Source organism: Lathamus discolor, chromosome 5 (assembly GCF_037157495.1).
Source record: "Lathamus discolor isolate bLatDis1 chromosome 5, bLatDis1.hap1, whole genome shotgun sequence".
Taxonomy (NCBI): Eukaryota; Metazoa; Chordata; class Aves; order Psittaciformes; family Psittacidae; genus Lathamus; species Lathamus discolor.
This window is the reverse complement of record NC_088888.1, coordinates 27,487,072-27,505,529: the sequence shown is the minus strand read 5'-3', so window position 1 is coordinate 27,505,529 and position 18,458 is coordinate 27,487,072. Positions and strand designations below refer to the sequence as shown.

General features: G+C 37.0%; 1 protein-coding gene across 7 annotated transcripts in view; it reads right to left on the bottom strand.

Annotated features, from left to right (window-relative positions):
* SMYD3 (SET and MYND domain containing 3) overlaps positions 1–18,458 on the bottom strand; it is a 409,224-nt gene that overhangs the window by 146,562 nt on the left and 244,204 nt on the right. Inside the window, exon 8 of one of the 7 annotated variants that reach the window (XM_065680130.1) lies at positions 6,048–6,177. The exons of 5 other annotated variants lie outside the window; for them this stretch is intronic. In XM_065680130.1, the coding sequence (XP_065536202.1) occupies positions 6,048–6,177 (130 nt within the window). Of the gene's footprint in view, positions 1–6,047; positions 6,178–12,052; positions 12,104–18,458 lie in introns of those variants that run through there. One more of the 7 variants, XM_065680137.1, reaches the window with a different exon arrangement.

Sequence of the window (18,458 nt, the reverse complement as noted above, 5' to 3'; positions counted from 1 at the left end):
GTTACAGATCAAAGACACAAGAAAAACCTCACTGGGGCTCTTTTCATCAGAAAGTCACACACTCACACATAATTAGCATGAGTAATTAATAATCCAGGCGAGGATTAGTCAAGACAATTCTAGACATACATCCCAGAAAGCTGTCCAACCTCCCTTTAGAATTACTAGAGGTAAATAGACTTTTCTAGATCATGAGTTACCTCATTTTAAAGTTGCTGTCTGGTTTAGATTTGATGAATTTCATCCCAACTTATCTTTGAACTTCTGATTGCAAAGAAAGTCCAAGCAACATTTGCTTTGAAAGAAACATCCGTCTTTTAAATGTCTAAAATGACACAGGATAGATTCCACCCCTAAAGCAAGACCCATTATGGTGAGCAGGAGATGTCCATTCTAAATGTTGAGCAGTGCCATCAACGCATTTGACAGCTCTTGCCATTTCCTACAATTGTTCCTAACAGCAGTGATGCCTCATGAAAGCTCATAGCTCATCCTAGTTTCTGTTAGGCTTTCATGAATTTCTTTTAATGTAGAGAACCTCAGTTCTGGAAACAAGCTCTGTAACAGTTATGCAGCAGTGCCTCTGACTTCACCCCTCGAAAAATTAGGCCCATGACAGTGATAAACTTGTGATGTTCTTTTCTCAGTCTTTTTTGTCTTTAATAGGTTTTGGGCACTGTGGCACAGCTTAGACTTACACTGGCAAACTCACCACACCTTATGACAAACCCATTGTGCATACCCAATGATTTGAGATGATAGAAATCATGATACGCATCATGGGCAAACATTTTCCCTTCTAGTTACATGTTGCTTATTTTCTTGTAGCAGAGATGAGTATCCCAGTATGTCCTTACTTTGGAAGCTTACCTTTTTAAAAACTGCAGTTGTACACTTTCCATTATGCATAACGGCCAGAAAGATTGGACTGAAATATCTGAAATGCTTCCTCCTGTGAAGAAACATTTGACTACATATCTAAACAACAGATTTGGACCCAAAGGCTTATTAAATTAACAGTTCTAAACTAAGTGAAGAATTTTGAACTAGTATGTCTGTAGTATGCCTACAGATATAATTTGCAGTGCCAATAATAAGAAAGCTCAACTTCAGAATGTGAAAAAAACCCCATCCAAATTTTATACCAAATGTTCCCCATCCTTCCTGCAAAAGTCATATTAGTGTAGGCAACTGAATACTTGCTACAGATGTGGTACTCCCAGCATCCTCAAAATCTATCTCTGAATCTGTACTTTAAGAGCACTTTGGGTGGACAAATAGTGTTAATTTCCAACTTACAGAAGAGTAGATCTTCTGTGAGTTGAGCGTGAATATGTGACTGAAATTCTGCAGTGTCAGACCATGTACAATAATTTAGACAAGGTTTCAGAAAGGAAAAAATGGAGGAAGATATGCCATGAAACACTGCTCAAAGAGTATTGATTACATACTCCTTCCTGCATGTAACAAAGATTTACTGTCCCTGGAAGAGGACAACACCTTTTGACTACATGGTGTTCAGGACTGTCTAGCTCTTCTTTTGGAATAGCTCAAGGAGGAGCTCAGTTCTGAAACTGCTAATTCCTGATCTATGCAGCATGCTCCCTTTTCCGAATTGAAGCTAAGAGAAGAGAAGATTGATTTGGATCAAACCGAGCTAATCCATCTTAAAGAGCAATAATTTATATGCCAAAATATCATGACAGTATGAGAAAAAAAAATTAAGATCCTAGGTGAAAGAACAAGTGTAATTACAAATAGCATAACACACTGGAAGCAAAAGATTTCTGCCAAACTTGCCAGAGAAAAGCATAGGATTCCAAATTCAGAGAGATTAGACAAGTATTTCAAATAAATATGAATAACATCTCAACTGAGCTTGGGTAAATACAGTGCCAGGTACCTGAAGACAGCCTGGCACTTGATCCATTATAAGCCCCTCTTTTCCAGTACTGAAGGTCAGGATTTAGAAGCTGTTATCTGACTTTAGTAGTGCAGGCTATGGAATTATTGTGGGAGGAGGAAGGAGAGATGAGGAACAAGGGAGGGACCAGCGGGGGAATTCCACACCCGTACTTTATTGTGGAAAAAATACTGTAAGAGAAGGCCCTGTACAACTTGGCTTGCCAGATAACATAGCAGATGGTTTTATTTGTTTAAATAAAAAGTTTCACTGATGTTGCATTTGATCTAGAATTTAAAGAGGCTAAATATTTTCAAGTACTATGCTTTTATTCTGTGTAATGTTTTGATAAGCAAAGAGATGAACTACTTCAAATAATTTATTCACTGTCCACTCAATTTTTTAGAAAAAGAAGATCTAAAAGCATATCTGGCTGCTTATTTCTGTGCAGGAACACTCAAGTACTTGTCATCTGGCATCAGCAAGCTGAATAATGCTGAGTCCCTTCTACTTTTCATTCCTTCAGAGGCTTAAGTTCAGAGATAAACCATAACATCTTTCACATACAGGCTCATATATTCATGAATATCAAAAAAGATTTTAAATCAGTACTTAACAAGTAATTTTATGCTGCATTTTCAAGAGTAACATGCTAGCAACTATAATAGTACAGAGACAGAAGTCATTCTATATAAGCTGATTCTGAAATACTGCATACACAGTTTGAGGACTTTTTAAGAATTCTATCATTTAGGTTTGGGAAAATAAGGTCAGACAGGGTTGTAGGTCATTATTTCAAAAGATAATTAAGAATGCAGGCAATTTTGATCCTCTTCATACCAAGCCATGTACGACAAAGATATTGGAAGACAAACATTTCAAATATTTGTAACAGCAAGGAGCAACACACAATCATTTTAAAATAAGGTATTAAACAAAGATCATTTAGGTATATTGGTATTATAGATGTGAACTGGAACACTACTTATGCTCAGCTTCGAGTGTCCAAAATTGATGAAGACTTGTGAGCAGCCAGGAATAGGCTTTGATCAGGTGATGGAGTAGAGAAGTGAAAATGAGCCTTGCTATGGTCCTACTGTTTCAGGAATCAGACCCACTCTGAGTGAGTCTACTGCCCTCTATGACCTAACTCTTTGCTGCTGTGTCCTGGAAAACTTTTGCAATGTCCAAGTCACCTTGCATTCCAAAGAGGTTCACACTGGCTGCAACAAGATGTTCTGTGACACCGTGTATAGTTACCTTGGTTTGACAAAGTGGGCACAGATCATCATTCATGTCATGACTAATTTTTTAACCTTTTCCTGCACATGTTTTATGGAACTGATAAACAACTACAAGCCTCATGATTGTCAGTAGCCACCGTGCAATCTGATTTCTAACAGCGACAGTAAGGGCCATAGCCCTGGGTTTCAGTGACCTCTAATAATTATCAGAACTATCTAAATCTGTAAGGAACACAGATTTAAGGGATTATTTTAGCCAGTATTAAAAAAGTCAAACACCAGAAGTACCAAACTATGGAAAATAGCCTAATTATTCACATTCTGGCCTTCTTTATATGACCCTTATTAAAAAAATCTGTTAAAGAGACTAGAAATCTTTCTTTCCTAAAATTGAGAAGAGTAAATAAAGAACTAAATAGGTCCTAAATATCCAGTTAAATTTTGAAGCTTTATTCATATATACTAAGTGCAAATATTACGTATCTATACCTTCAAATATTCTAGGAAATGCAGCATGCATTCTATTTTTTAAGCTGTCATTCACTGTAGACAAATTCTGAATTCACCATTCCATGTGAAAACTGAGCTATTTTAAACACTTATAAAATATTCTGAAATATTTATTTTTCAATCTGTCCATTTTGTTCTTTCTTAAGCAATTAAGGAAAGATTGGAGTTCTAAACGTTTTTCTTAGATTCATTTTCAGTAATATAAACATTTTAATTTCAATTTTTAATTGTCTCCATCCTTTATGCTGAAAACCACAAAATTTTTATTTTTACATTATATAAATTACAATGCAAAAGTAAAATCTGAATACTTTCAACAATAAAAAAAAATACACACATTCCTATTAACATTCAGATTCCAAAGAATCTGCATATCTCAATGTAATGGGTGCTAATGGAAAGAAAAGCACATCTAGTCTTGAAAGAGAACTATTGAAGAACTATGAAAACTAATCAATTATAGCAAACCAAAGTGAGATAGTTTAAAACTAGAAACTTTGCAGATAAAATTCATACAGAAAATAAAAGGAATCAGTGCACTTATTTCTTTTGTGATGCACTGATGTGGTTGAAAAGAGTCAACATCTGATTGGTAAGAACTTATGTATACTCACCAAAAAGATACAAACAGTATACATTGGCTTCAAATACTTATGTAGCTGCAGAATCTCTGGGAAGTTAAACAAAATTTGTTCCACCGGCTGTAATGATGGTTTTTATATACAGCTGTCTTTGTCAGATCTAAATATATGCTGAGGTAATACATATTTGAGCAAACGATCATGGGCTAAACTGAAATGTTAGCAGTTCAGCTGAACTGCTGGGCCTGTATTATGTTTTAAATTTCCCACATTGAAGCATCAAATTATTTTAAACCTCTTCTACACTTAGGTTCTAAGTTCTTCATTTTAGTTTGAGCTGACATCAAAAATCTTACAATAAACACTGAAGTCCCAGAAGAAATACCAGGAATGAAGGCGGATGCAGTATAGTAGTGGACTGAGCATTAACTCACAGCTATAAAATCTGGATTCACTTCACAGCATTACTTCTGTCCTTGGATTATCTTCAGCAAGTTTCTTCACCTTCCTGCGCCTCTCTCCCTCCCTCCCCCTCACTTGCCTTGGGTATTTCCATTGTACCTTACAGGCAGAGACCATCTCACCTGATGTGTTTAGGCAGTTCTAGCACAGAGTGGCACAACTGCAAATTCAAGACCTTTAGATGCTACTGCAGAACTAAACAGAATGTAGAAATAAAAGCTTAAAATGTTTCCTGAGTGTCACATTTAAATCCCAAAGTGTCCAGGAGACTTGGACTACTGCTATCCAATACATCACTGTTGCAAAGACTAAAGATTGTCAATCAAAATATTTAATAAAAATATTTTTCAGGTTATTAACATGACATCTATATGGAAATCAATTTTAATATCTCTTAATATTTGCTTGATTACTTAGTGCTGTTTTATGAACTGATAATAAAAAATTTTTAAGATTTCTGCATTAAGATTTTTTTTTTAAATGTCAGTATCAGTGACTTTTTTTAGGAAACACTTGTCTTGGTATAATATTTTAAGCAAGAAAGCAGTCCTTTCTTAAACAAGAAGCATTATCCTCAAAGTGAGAGCTGAGATCTGCGTCTCTCGTCTCATTTCCTGTCTTTCTGGTTTTTAACCAAAACATATGAAGTCATTGCTTAAAGAGGGTATTCAGTCATGTGAATATTGTGGAACTGGGAGAATACAGATGTTTAGCAGTAGAAGAGAGGCATGTCAGAGGTTGAATCCCACTGATCTGATCTCATTCCTTATCAGAATCAATTGATCGGATTCAAGTGATCTTCATGCAATTTCAATTTCACATAATGTCCATGAACCCCATGTAGCCCCCTATACATTCCCAGCAGTATGTTCTGCCTGTCCTATTATATAAAAAATCAGATTTATATAATACTCTTAGACATCTGAAAAAAAAAAATTAAAAAAATCTCAGCAAAAACTCAATCACGTTGTTTAGGTCTCAGTTGAAATGGCATTAAAGTGCTCTGAATTTGCCTGATCAAGTCTTAAGGCCAGTGAATTGCAAACGTCTTCCTATACATACAGACAGATACACAGAAAGAGAAGAAGAGATATTTCCCTCTTTTGGTTAAACGTATTTGTTATTTTTGTATTATACAATCTCCAAAGCGCTTTGAAATTATAAGTCCTTAATGTGAGCACTCCTAATTAAAACTAAGTAATTACCACTCCCAAAGTTGCAGTTAATATTTATTTCTTTAACCAATCTGAAATATTTTACCTCAAGTCAGTTTTAATGTTCCCTGTTATCCTGCCTCTGAGAGGACAGGAAAGAAATATGACGCTTACGAGGCAGATACACTTTTACCTGTTGTAGGAGACAGCCTGGAACAGCACTCCTGGGGAAAACTTGGCAGTGATCTTTCAACAAGTCTACCTTTCTCGAGCTCTTGTTTGCTAACATGATAGCTGCTCTATCACTCCCCTCCTCAGCTGGACTGCGGACAGAAAATATAACGAAAGGCTTATGTGTCAAGATAAGGGTGGGGAGTGATGACTCACCAATTACTGTCATGGGCAGAACAGATTCCACTTGGGGAAATTAGCTTAATTATATTAGCTCAGACATAAACACAGAAATTACAAAGTAAACTAAAATCTGAGCCTCTGGAAAAAATCTTCATATACACATTTTTTGCTATGCAGGTGACAAGTACAGAATTTTTTGGAATATGAACAGAGGTCTGTGCTGTTGGACATTTATGTGTATATATGCTGGCAAAAATTAAGATATGTCTGAATGTGTTGACACAAATTCACACATAGAAGTGAGCTCAAAATGTCTGATGACATGACAACAGTGCCACTGGATATGTATTTACGACTGGGAGATGGCGCTGAGAAGCATGGCCAGCTGACTGCGAGGAGAACCAAAGAGCCAGGGCATTCAGACCCTGAAGAGAGAATAAGGGACCCTCTCAAGACAGGGAGCAAGGCCCAAACTTTCACTTGCCTTGCGAAGGCAGAACACAAGATACAGGAAATACAAGACAACTTTAATCCCACTTAGATCTTTAAAACAGGATGAAAGCACTGCCTGCACCTGTCTAACCCCTCTGCAAAAGGGTAATTGCCTGGTTATCCCACAGACATTGGAGTTGGACTCTGTTTTTCCACAGACAAAGGTGCAAGAGTCTTTCGGTTTCTAGATGAAGTCTCTGGTTAGAAGCACAAATACTTCCATGAATGTTTTGGATACTTCATGGCAATCCCTGCATTACTTCTATATCCACTGAGGTGATACAGTGCCATGGAAATGGTAGAGAGGTGACCTGCCTCCTCTAAATATGTTAATATCATTTAGGTGGAAAGAAGTTAAGACCTGAAAGCACAAAGGGAAAGGATTGTAGATCACTCTAAATCCTAAGTGAAAGAAACCCCCATTTCATGAATATTTATTTTCACAGAGATTTTCCTATGGCACATGGAGAGGGAATTCTCCACAATTAGGAAGAATACATAAACTTTAGCTTCCTTATTTGAAAGTATATATCATCTAATTTCCTTATTACAGTATATGATACAACTATGTTCAGAAACACCAAAATAGGAAAATATACTGGCCATAAACACTTCTTTTCAAAACATATCTTTAGCCAGAGCTTTAGCTGCTATTAAAGTTAACTTTAACATAATCTGAAATAGGATCAGAATGAGGATCACATTTACCATGTCGCATCTATTTTCAGCTTTAAAAATTTTCAAAACTAAAATGTTTACTTTTTAAATTTAAAAGCAGCCTGCATGGAAAATTACATTCTGGCCAACACTGCTCATCAATCAAACCTTTCAGGGTTTCCCTGGACATAGACAGCTCTCACTGCAATAACTCAGAGCTGAATATCAAATTTTACCCTGAATTAAACTGAGAACTAAATACTTACTAATGAAGGATTACTTTCTTCTTTTAACTCTTTTCTCATTTCAGTCACATTTTCTCTGAGCTTTAAGAATGAATGTAGGCTACTCGATTTCAATGAAAGTGGCTGGATAAATCAACTGCATCACACATTTTGCATCAGACCAAATATTGATCCATGAAGAGTTATTTTTGAAGGTTATTAGATACAGCAAACTATAGTGTTCTTTTTTGTAGCTCATTCACCTATTCCTACATAAACTAAAGTTCCATTTATGTTTTTTATAATTTGGTCTATACTTCACCTGGAAGATGATTCAGAAGACACACACAAAAATTACCATGCATTTAGGAAATGTAAAATAGAAACCTGAATTTTTAGAGTACAAATACATACGTTAATTCTTACATATAAAACAATATACTATTTCATGAATTACATTTAACTTTTTTGTCAGAGAAACCAAAGGAAAAATTTCAAAAATTTGGGAATAACAATCCCACCACAAATTTAAGAATATGATCTTCCTAGAAAATCCAGACTCAGATGAAAACCTGATCTTTAATGCCCATTCCTGATTTCAAGGAGAATTAAAAGCACACCAAACTTTTACAGGATTCCTCATCACATCACATACTCTGCTGTACTTTGTGAGAACTCAGTAAACTTAAAAACTTTCAGCTTAGGAAGACGTGATATTACGTGTCTGAAGTTGAAGCCATCTTCTTCATTTAAACACATTCAAAAGGATGCAACCCAGTTTAGATTCAGGCCTGGCAGCATTTCTCAGCCAATTTATACAAAGTTTGCTGCTGATAACCAAACAGAATGCCAAGCACTAAGGAATATCAAAAGATTGTTCTAGGATGAAAATGGTTACAATAAAATCTTGTTGGACATTTGGATGGGAGTGGGCCCCTCACAGCTTTCAACACTGTCCCTCATTTTCTTCCTCTGAGAAAAACAGTTCCATCAGCAATAAATGTTCCTTTCCATTAATCTGGGTGGAAGAGCTGCTTTTTTTTTTTTTTTTTTTTTTTTTTTTAACGAAGATCTGATTCTTCGCTTAAAAGGAACTGGTCTCCTCCCCCCAGAATAAACAAAACAATTCAATTAGGCTCGGGAAACACCATGGTCTTGAACAGAGAATCCGTGTTCATTCACTGCCAACACAAGAACAGGGCGTTTGTGAAAATTTAAGAGAGAGGGGTCTTTTTGTTTAAGAACTGATGCTTTGTCAATGCTTTTGAACACCAGTGGTTTCCATAATACAGTCTGTATATTAAAATACCAGTTCAGCTTTCAAAAAAAGTTTACTGTCACAAGACTGTTCTTCCTCCCATATGTTCCAAACTTCAAAGATTTTTCAAATCTGTGTTTTGGTCCCAGGGCTATTCTATTGAGAACAGGCACAAACAGAATTTGTGGAACACAAAGGTAATGAAATTACAGGATCTGTCACTTTGATCTGTTTTCTTCAGTGTGCCACTCAACCCAGACACAGAAATGCAAATCTGAAGATAAATAGCTTTAAAAATATTGAACCACTGTGCATTTCAGCATTTCTTTTGTTGAGACCCAGCCTTGAGTGGGTTATGTAGAGAAACAAACACCATCAAGAGTACATCTGCTTGCAAGATACTTAACTGCCTGTGGGATAAACATTCATACAAATCAAGACTCCACTGAGTAATATAAATTAAATATATTATTTGGAAATACAATAAACTAAAATGTTTAACAAACTTAGAGGTGATTTGAGTAAGTGCAAATCAAGCAGAATACAATCTTCTAAAGTTACAAAATTTGTTGATAGTGCACAGTATCTGCAGACACCTATCTCGCCAGATGTGGCCCAGCCTCCAAGCCACATACCTTATTCCACACATTATACAGGAAAATCAGGATACCACTCAGTAAACTTAACTGGATGAAAATATAGATGAAGGCACACGTTGATGCTTACTTTAGCTGAAGCACTTTGCAGTGACAGTCTACCCAGGTGAATTTAAACTGAAGAACCACCTCTTCCCTTCCATACAACTTGCAGCAGGGAAGTGATACAACCCTAAAGAGCCAGTAGGTTAACCCGTCTAAGGAGAGGCACCTGGACCACTAAAAGGAACTACAAGAAAAAGGGACAGATACTCATCCTCCCTCATGCTATCTGGTTAGTGAGAGGGAACATCATTCATTCCCAACATCTGTACCCTTCATGCCGTAGTTTTCTCATGCCAGTACAAGCTTAAGCAAACTTACCAGTGATTTCACGATACACACAAAAGATGATTGAGATTGAATCACTAACACTCAGATCAGTTATACTCCAAAAGTTCAAAAGCAGAATACACTTTCACAGATCCAAAAATCTCACTAGTATTTACTGACAAATTGGCACTATTTTTTTTTTCAAACAACAAATGGAAATCTAAAAATCTCTTTCTTTATACCAAGACCAAGGCCAAACCAAAACTGCTTGAACTGCTCCTCAGTCACAGATCAAATCTAATATCCCTGAAGGTGCTGTCAAGGGCCATCTGTCAAAGTTAGCTACATTAGGTGATAACTATAAACAAGTAGATAACAATAGCTCAATAGCCATTTCCTTTCTGCAGCATGTTGCCACTGACATCAGTAGATCTACTTATGAAAGCAAGTGCAACTCACTGCTAGGACGTGAGCTAGGAGAGCAGAAGGTGCATTGTCCACTATGCTTTAGAAATAGAAAGCAGTAAAGCAGTAAGATTCACCTTGCATAAAGGTAAATCACAGTTGCTGCGGAAAGAGCATAGCTGTTGTCACACCTGACTTGGAACAAGCCTAATAAGCAACTTCTCCAGTTTGTTCATAGGATAAAATGGATATGAGGACAAAGCATATAGATGGCAAAAGCCATGTTTTTACCTTTTCTTTTCACCTGTGCTATCATAGCACAGACTATAAACACAGTCAATAAGGTCTGGATGAGCAATGCAAAAGGAATCAGATCAGCTAGGAAACTGAAAAATAAGCAGGTCACACAGGAGGTCCATAGAGAGCAGTACAGACTTTAGTCAACATCCAGAGAGAAAGTTTTCATCTTTCAGTCTCGCACTTTCATAGTGGCAAAAGACTGAGTCCTGCAGTATTACCATCCCCTACTTTGCTGAAAACAGCTGCTGGTAGCTCCAGCACCAGAAAATCTAGCGGAAAATTGTTGTTTTGCAAAGCTCCTTTCCTCTTTACACATCTTGGGTATCATTAATTCACATCTTGAGGACATTATCGATGAAAATGTCTAATAAAATGGGTCTAAAGTTATAAATATTTTCTAGTCACCATCAGGCAAGCACTGACAAAGCACTAACACCAACCAGCAAGGCATGAGTCTTTTCCCCACAGCAAGATTCAATGATCTTAATCTGACTACTCATATTGGAAGCATCTGCTTCAGTCTATTTAGCTTATTTAAGATATGATAAGGAGGCAGTTAGCGGATAGTCTCCATGTAGAAGAGATTCTTTGCTTTTTCCTCAAATTCATAACAATTCACACCAGTGGAAGCTAAAGGTAACCAAAATTAGTTATTAGAAGCTTAATTGCTACAACATCACACTGAAATGCAGAAGCCTTAGCATTGCCTGATGCCTTTGAATAAAAGCTAGTTCTATTTTCAAAGATGTGTTATACCTCAGACACATGCTCATGGATCTAGCATAGCAATTATTGTTGTGGTTCGTTGTCCAGTTCTATAAAGGATATCACTAAAGATCTTGGTTCTACTTCTGGCCATAGAGGTATTCATTTTGCCTTCATTTATTATACAATCAATGTCAAGCTGCATTTTGCACCTATAGCTGGGGAAAAAAAATCACTTAAACTCTTTAGATGTTATGTCCAGATGATAAACTACTGTACTAAAATCTTAATTTTAAAATTTGTGTCTTATTGTGACTATGTTTCAGTTCACAGTATTCATTAGGAAGATTTAACAAGATAGAACATTTAGATTGGGTTTTGCTAGCTTAGTTGCTCCTAGTTGACAAACAACCAAAGTTCATTAGAGAAATAGTGGATGTACATATAAACTGTGCAGTAAATTTTGGAGTCCACATATAGGAAGACACAGCTACAACTCCCTATTTACAGACAGTATGGTTTTCATAAACGCTTTGATTATTGCTCTTACACATATCAACTTTGTGATATTGAAAGTTTTGTACTGAGATTTTCCAAAACTTAATGTATTTTGTCTTCCTAAAGTTGGGTTTAAACCCAACCACAAAAGCTTGTTCACTCACCACCCCCACCCCCTGACCCTCCCCGCTCCCGGAGGGATGGGGGGGAGAATCAAGAGAATGTAACTCCCACGGGTTGAGATAAGAACAGCCCAGTAACTAAGGTATAACACAAAACACTACTGCTACCACCAATGATAATATTGATAAGAGAAAATAACAAGAGAATACGATACCACCGCTGAACGAGTTCAACCCCCCTGAAGAGAGAATGTGCCCTTCCGGGTAACTCCCAGTTACCTCCCTGGGCATGACGTGCTGTGGTGTGGAATACCTCTTTGGCTAGTTTGGGTCAGGTGTCCTGTCCCTGCTTCCTCCCGGCCTCCCCTCATCCCCAACAGAGCATGAGACTCACAAAGTCCTTGGCCAGAATAAACATTACTTAACAACAATTGAAAACAATCGGTGTTGTCAGCTCTCTGCCCAGGCTGGAAGTCAAAACACAGAGCTTGCACCAGTTACTAAGAAGGAGCAAAACGGCTACTGGTAAACCCAGGACAGGGACAAACCCTTCTCTCAGGATTGGCTCCCAGGTCCATTAGCTCAATGGACCTTGGATTATACTGAAATTACAGGTATTAGGATATGGCTCAATGCATTTTAAAAAGGAGTGAATTAAACTCAGTATTTGAGTCTTAATTCCTTGGGATGTTTTACAGTGTTCACAAACAATAGCTTCATGTAAACATTAGTGAGACAAAGCTTGAATATACTTCTGTGGGAATTTTGATTAAAGACTGTGTGCACTGATGGTTCTCATTTAGCAAAGCATGTTACATCTTGGGAATATAAAACCCAGAGAATACTGTGAAAGACATCTAAAGATATTTTAAGGTCTTTGTTGTGTTTCAGTGTTTATAATTCCCTCTATAACTCTCAACACCGAAAAAGGTTTAGAAAAAGGTTTACCAGTCAGTGAACTTTTCAAGTCCATATATGCTTCCTATTCAACCATTTTGAAAAGAGGAAAGGAAGAAAATGAATATCATACATCATACATCTCACATAACCCATATAATAAACAACTGCATTACTCTTATTCAGGAAAAAGAAATAGCTGTTTAACAACCATCAACCTTAACTCCCGTCTTCCTCTATGTTTTTAACATGGTTTTGACTTTGCAGCAAAATATATATATATTTTTTTAAACAGAACAATTACAGCAGCTAATATAATAACTGATGAACCAACTGATTTTTTTTGGGTAAAAATACCACTTCTCTTTTACAAGAAAAATCTGTTTCATCTAAAGAAAAAAATTACTACATATATGCATAAAATTCTTTCTTTCTTACAAGGGATGGTTTCGTACTGTATCCTACAGTTGTTAGGATGTGCACAACCATCTTCAGTTATAATGCTATTTGATATAATTTTTCCATAATATGGATATTTTAATATTTTTCTTTATAAGATCAGTTGAGCTTGCACATCATCTGAAATTTCCAAATAATGCATTCCATAGTAAAACTGTTTCAGATATATACAGTGACTGCTAAGTGAATGCTTTCATCCATGTTGTGCAAAGTTTTAGACAAGATAAGTAGTTCATTCTTCAGTGCAGTGCCTGAAAAGGAGTATAATAATACTTCCATCATTATGTCCTCCTTCTGACCCCACTATATTTCCTCCTACCTTCTGACAAATCCACAGTTGGAAGAAAAGGTAAAATCAAACAGCCTGCATGACAACTTAATTCACCAGCCGAAACATACAACGAGGACTAAAAAGATACAAACTCTCTTAATTTTAAGACATTTTTTGCTAGAATAGATTTACATCTAGTTTTACAATGTGAGTGGTTTTGGGGGTTCTTTTGGTTTTGTTCAGTTTGTTTGGGGTTTTTTTGTTTGGTTTTGTTTTGATTGTTATTTTTTTAAGAAGAGAATGACATTTGTTATAATCCAATTATATTATTAACAAGCTAATAATTGAAATAAAACAAGTGACTGAAGGGATAATCATTACAAGAGAATTGTTATTTTGCCTATTTTCCACAAGCTGGGAAAAATGTGGCTTGTTTGGGAAAGAAGGGTGGGAAATAACTATCAAAATACTTTTTAAATTATTTCAGCTAAGTCACAGAGAGTGTGTCCTTTTGAATAGTTCACATGATGCAAAGAGAAAACAAAGAGAACTTGCTCCTCAAAAACATTTAAAATAAACTATCAAGAATAAGTGATGATTGATGGAACTGATTAATACGTTCAATAAAATATCATTACAATAAACTCCCCATAGCACTGGGGAATGTGAAACTAATAATTAATTGGACAGAAGCAGTAATTTTTGTTTGTTTTTTGCCACTATTTCTGACATAATTGTATGATAATGGAGACTGAAATTAAGGCTTATTTTTAAGTGACAGGCCAAGATACCTTTGAAAATGCTTAAAAACTTCAAAAACACTTTCTAGTCTGATTATCATTCGCAATTTCTCTTTGGTTTTACATTGAGTGCGAGACTGTGGCAAGTGTAAACCCAAGAATTGTATAAGAGAATCTGTATAAGGAAAGGAACGTCAAGAGCCCTTGACCCCTCTTTTTCACTGGTTTCCTCTTCCAATCAGTACCTGAAAAAAAATCTGTGCTTTCATGTTCTCCTAATATTACTTCTCTCCTCTAGAACATTTGCTGATAGCAGCTCTTTAGCTTCTATATCAGTTTATCTGGAAATGACTTTCTGAAATTATGCTACTTAAACAAAAAATAGCCACCTCTTCAGGGCTAGAAACCACTGTATACACAGATATGCGGCACTGAGCAAGTAGCTGTAGAAGAAAGTTTGTGAGCAATTCAGGAGGCAAGGTATTCGACAAAACCACAATAGAGCCACAAGAAATGTGGCTAAGTGAAAGCCTTGGGAACGAGCATATGACGAGGACAAACTGCACTTTATCCAAGTACTCTCCTATTCTCCAAACGGTTATAGCCAGAGCTTTCCTTACCCAAGCATACTTTCACACATTTATTAATTCTCAAGAGAATACTTTCAAGAATTTATGTAACCTTTCATTATCAGCAATGTCCTATGGCAAGAATTTCTGCTGATTAACAATATATCACGCAGAGAACTGGCTTCTTTGATTTGCTTTGAATTTATCACATGTAAATGTCATCATGCATCCTTTACCAGCATTCAATAGCTATAATACTCTTAAGGACAGATTGCTGAAATCTAACTTCATCCTCTTTCTTCAACTAATTTTGGCTGAATTAGACAACTAACAACAAAACAATCCAAATCAACCACTCACCCCAGGTTTTCTTCCTGCAGGATCCCTGAGGCACCATCCCTTTGCCCAGGGTTTATCTCCTTCCCCCAGAACAGATACCATGAGCTCCACCAGCCATAGGCAGCCCAGCAGGCTCTTTCAGGAACACTTCTAGCAACTGTCAAGGCAGTGGCACCCTTCCTGTCACAAGCACAATCTCAAAGTCAAATTCCTGTCACAATCACTATTTCTTTCTCAGAGCCAAATTTAGAGAATAAGTGTTAGGAATAATTTGCCTTGCTCTAATACAACAGCTGTGCCATAAATACATAAAAGGTGGTGCCCACTTTTACTCCATTCTCACATTGATCAGCAAGGCAAAATCTTCTCCCATTGACAGCCGCTGCTTTGGCTTTTGCCAAGTTTGAATACTGTGCTTATTTAACTTTGGTACTTGCAATGTACACAGGTAATTCTGGTTACATACACCTTTTACTGGGTTAGAAAAGATTAGAAGCAGATGATGACAATACTCAGTGCAACTGTAAAAAACAAGTGCCTTCTGTTCTAAGGGTTTGGTTCAGATCTATCTGAAATCAAGAGAGGAGCTTTAACTGGTCTCAGCAAGTACTGCACCATGCTGTGAGCTCTTGGTGATAGTGTTCAAAGGGGTAAGCTATGTACTAATGGCCTGGTCCTCGCCCTAGCACACACAGCAAGGATGCTCCTGCTTGATGCAACCTGGGCACTTGGCACTAATGGGAGGTGGAGAAAGAAGGGATACATCCATACCTGCACCTCTGCCATCTGAAGTGATCTAGTCCCTCAGGCGGAATCTGAGGGTGAGCTGAGCAAGTGCAAACTACAAGCAGGACTCTTCAGCCTTCACAGAAATCACCATTGCCTCAGATTTGGAGCTGGATGACAAATTTTGTAATTACAGTGAGAAGAAAGCACATGAATTGGCTCCCCACCTCTGAGTGCTACTGAAAAACTTCCACAGCTACACAGGCCAAAGTAAACCGACTTAAGTAACTACCCTTGTAACTCTATAGCAGAAGCCTCCGCAATATTTGTAACGATCCCAGTAACAAAAATCACTTTAGCAGCCTTCCTCCATTCTCCAGTTGTACCCAACTCCTCATTTCCAACCAACAAAGAAATGAGATGTACCTTAAAAAAGGGAAACTCACAAAGTGCTCCATTTGCATCCATCAGAAAGCAAAAGCACAGATCAGCTATGAGACCCACTAAATCAAAACCTACAATTTAAGAAGCTGTTGTCGGCGCTACCTAATCAAGTTGTGTTTATACAGCAATTTTATCCAGTTTGTCATCTCATCAGCTTTCAGATCTTCATATATTTCAGAGAATTCATTGTACAGCTACATTATGCTCTCTCTTCAATTATTTCCATTAGATATCATTAATAGGTCACATTATAAAGATCTCATTGTTTTTCTGGCTAATGACAAAATAAAAATTATTTATCTGAGCCAGCATTTTAATGTTTTAAAACATTTTAATTGCATCTATAAAGATTCCAGAAATCAATCTGGAAACAGTTCAAACAATTTGAATTATCATTTACACTTAAAATGAAATGTGTCATAATCCAGTTTCATTCTCTTAAAAAAACTTTAAAAATACTGAGAGAAGAATTTTTTTTTTTTCCATTTAATTTAGGAGGGTTTTTTTTTCAGTTCGGTAATAATATAGATATGTATACTGTCCATTCAAAGATGGGAAAACTGATGGAAAGTAATTAACAGCACAAATTAGGCTTTGCTATCACACTGAAATGAAATGACTATCACAAGATGCTAATTAGCTGGCAAAGTATCATGAAAGAGTATCTGGCAAGGGCATTCAATAAAAAAGGACCAAGTTTTATTTATTACAATCATCCAATTTTTAGGTGCTGCATGCCTCTGGCTACCCTATTCAAGATCGCTGTTTAAGTATGGACAGGGTGGATTTTTCCTCCTCAGCTGAAGATAAAGAAGGGCCAAAGGGTACATGAACTATCAATTACATTTTTAAGTTAAATTCGCCCGGCTATGAGCATAATTCACAGTATAAAGTAGTGAAGATGCAAACCATACAGCCCAGGCTTTGGTTTTTTCCTCCTCCTGCAGATGTGACCTATACATCAGGCTGAATTCTGGGTATCTTCTCCATATGCTAAATTATGCAAAGTGTTGTGTTTTCTTTGAGCTTCCTGACACACCTCTAGAGAAAAAAAAAAATGCTCTCCCACTGTCAGAAGCAGTGGTTCTCATTATATTTAAGCATGAGCTATGTATGGCACAGCACCCCAAATGGCAGGGGATGTCCTGTGTTCTCCCTACTAGAAAGAGAGCAAAAGCAGGGCACCATTCAGTGATCTTTGGAACTTTCCCAATCCTCACAGCAACATCAGCATTCAACCCTGAAAATAGCAGCCAAGCCACTGCAAATGAATAAGAACTGATGTGCTGTGCCTTTTATTTGAATTTGCCACAGCTGCTTTCCAATAAGTATGGTTGGTCTGGGCAAGTCTGTATGCATATTATTTCTTCAGTAATTTACTTAAATAAAATAGATAATGGCCATAAATGCTAGAAGGGGAAATAAGATATTTGCTATACGTCTGGGCCACTTCTTTTCCCTCATAATTTCCCTTATTCCCAAAACTCTGAGGATACAAATGCAGCCAGTGCAGCTGCCAGAACACAACTGAGGAGTAATGGTTTCTTTTTGCAAGAGCAAAAAAAAAGAGGAGCAAATACAGACAAGGCACTCTCAAAATCTCCTACAGACAGGAGGGGAAAAGCCACATTCCCTACAGGGTCCTTCCTTGCTTATGCCTAGGAGACTAAAAGCCTACCTTGTCACTTTTAAAATGTATTGTATCCCTCCTCCCACCCATGTGTTCTTTTCAATAAATTATATATGCTGGTAATAGAAAACACAGGCTACACAATGTGGATGCCCAAATCCTTAGAGTTAATTAGTACTTAGCTGAAGGACCATTTAAGAAAAATGGACTTTTATTACTATGACTAATCAGAGCAATGCTGTTTACAGTAAGGGTATACTGTGGATGCCTCTAGACTGCTTTTGCAACATAGAACTAAAATTGGCAGCAAATGGCATGTATTGGCTGGAATCCGTGCTGTTCCAGGTTGGGTATATTTACACTGTTTTGTAGAAAGCAGGCTCCAGTGGATACGTGGGATATATGTCAATATATCTGTGTTCAGCAGCCAGGGTTTCCTCTAAGAGACAACAGGTTGGTTTTGTGCCAAGAGAAGGCCAGAGGACAACTGACACTGAACAATCAGAGCTGGGGCCACAGCTTAAAACAGACAGTGAGCCAAAATGA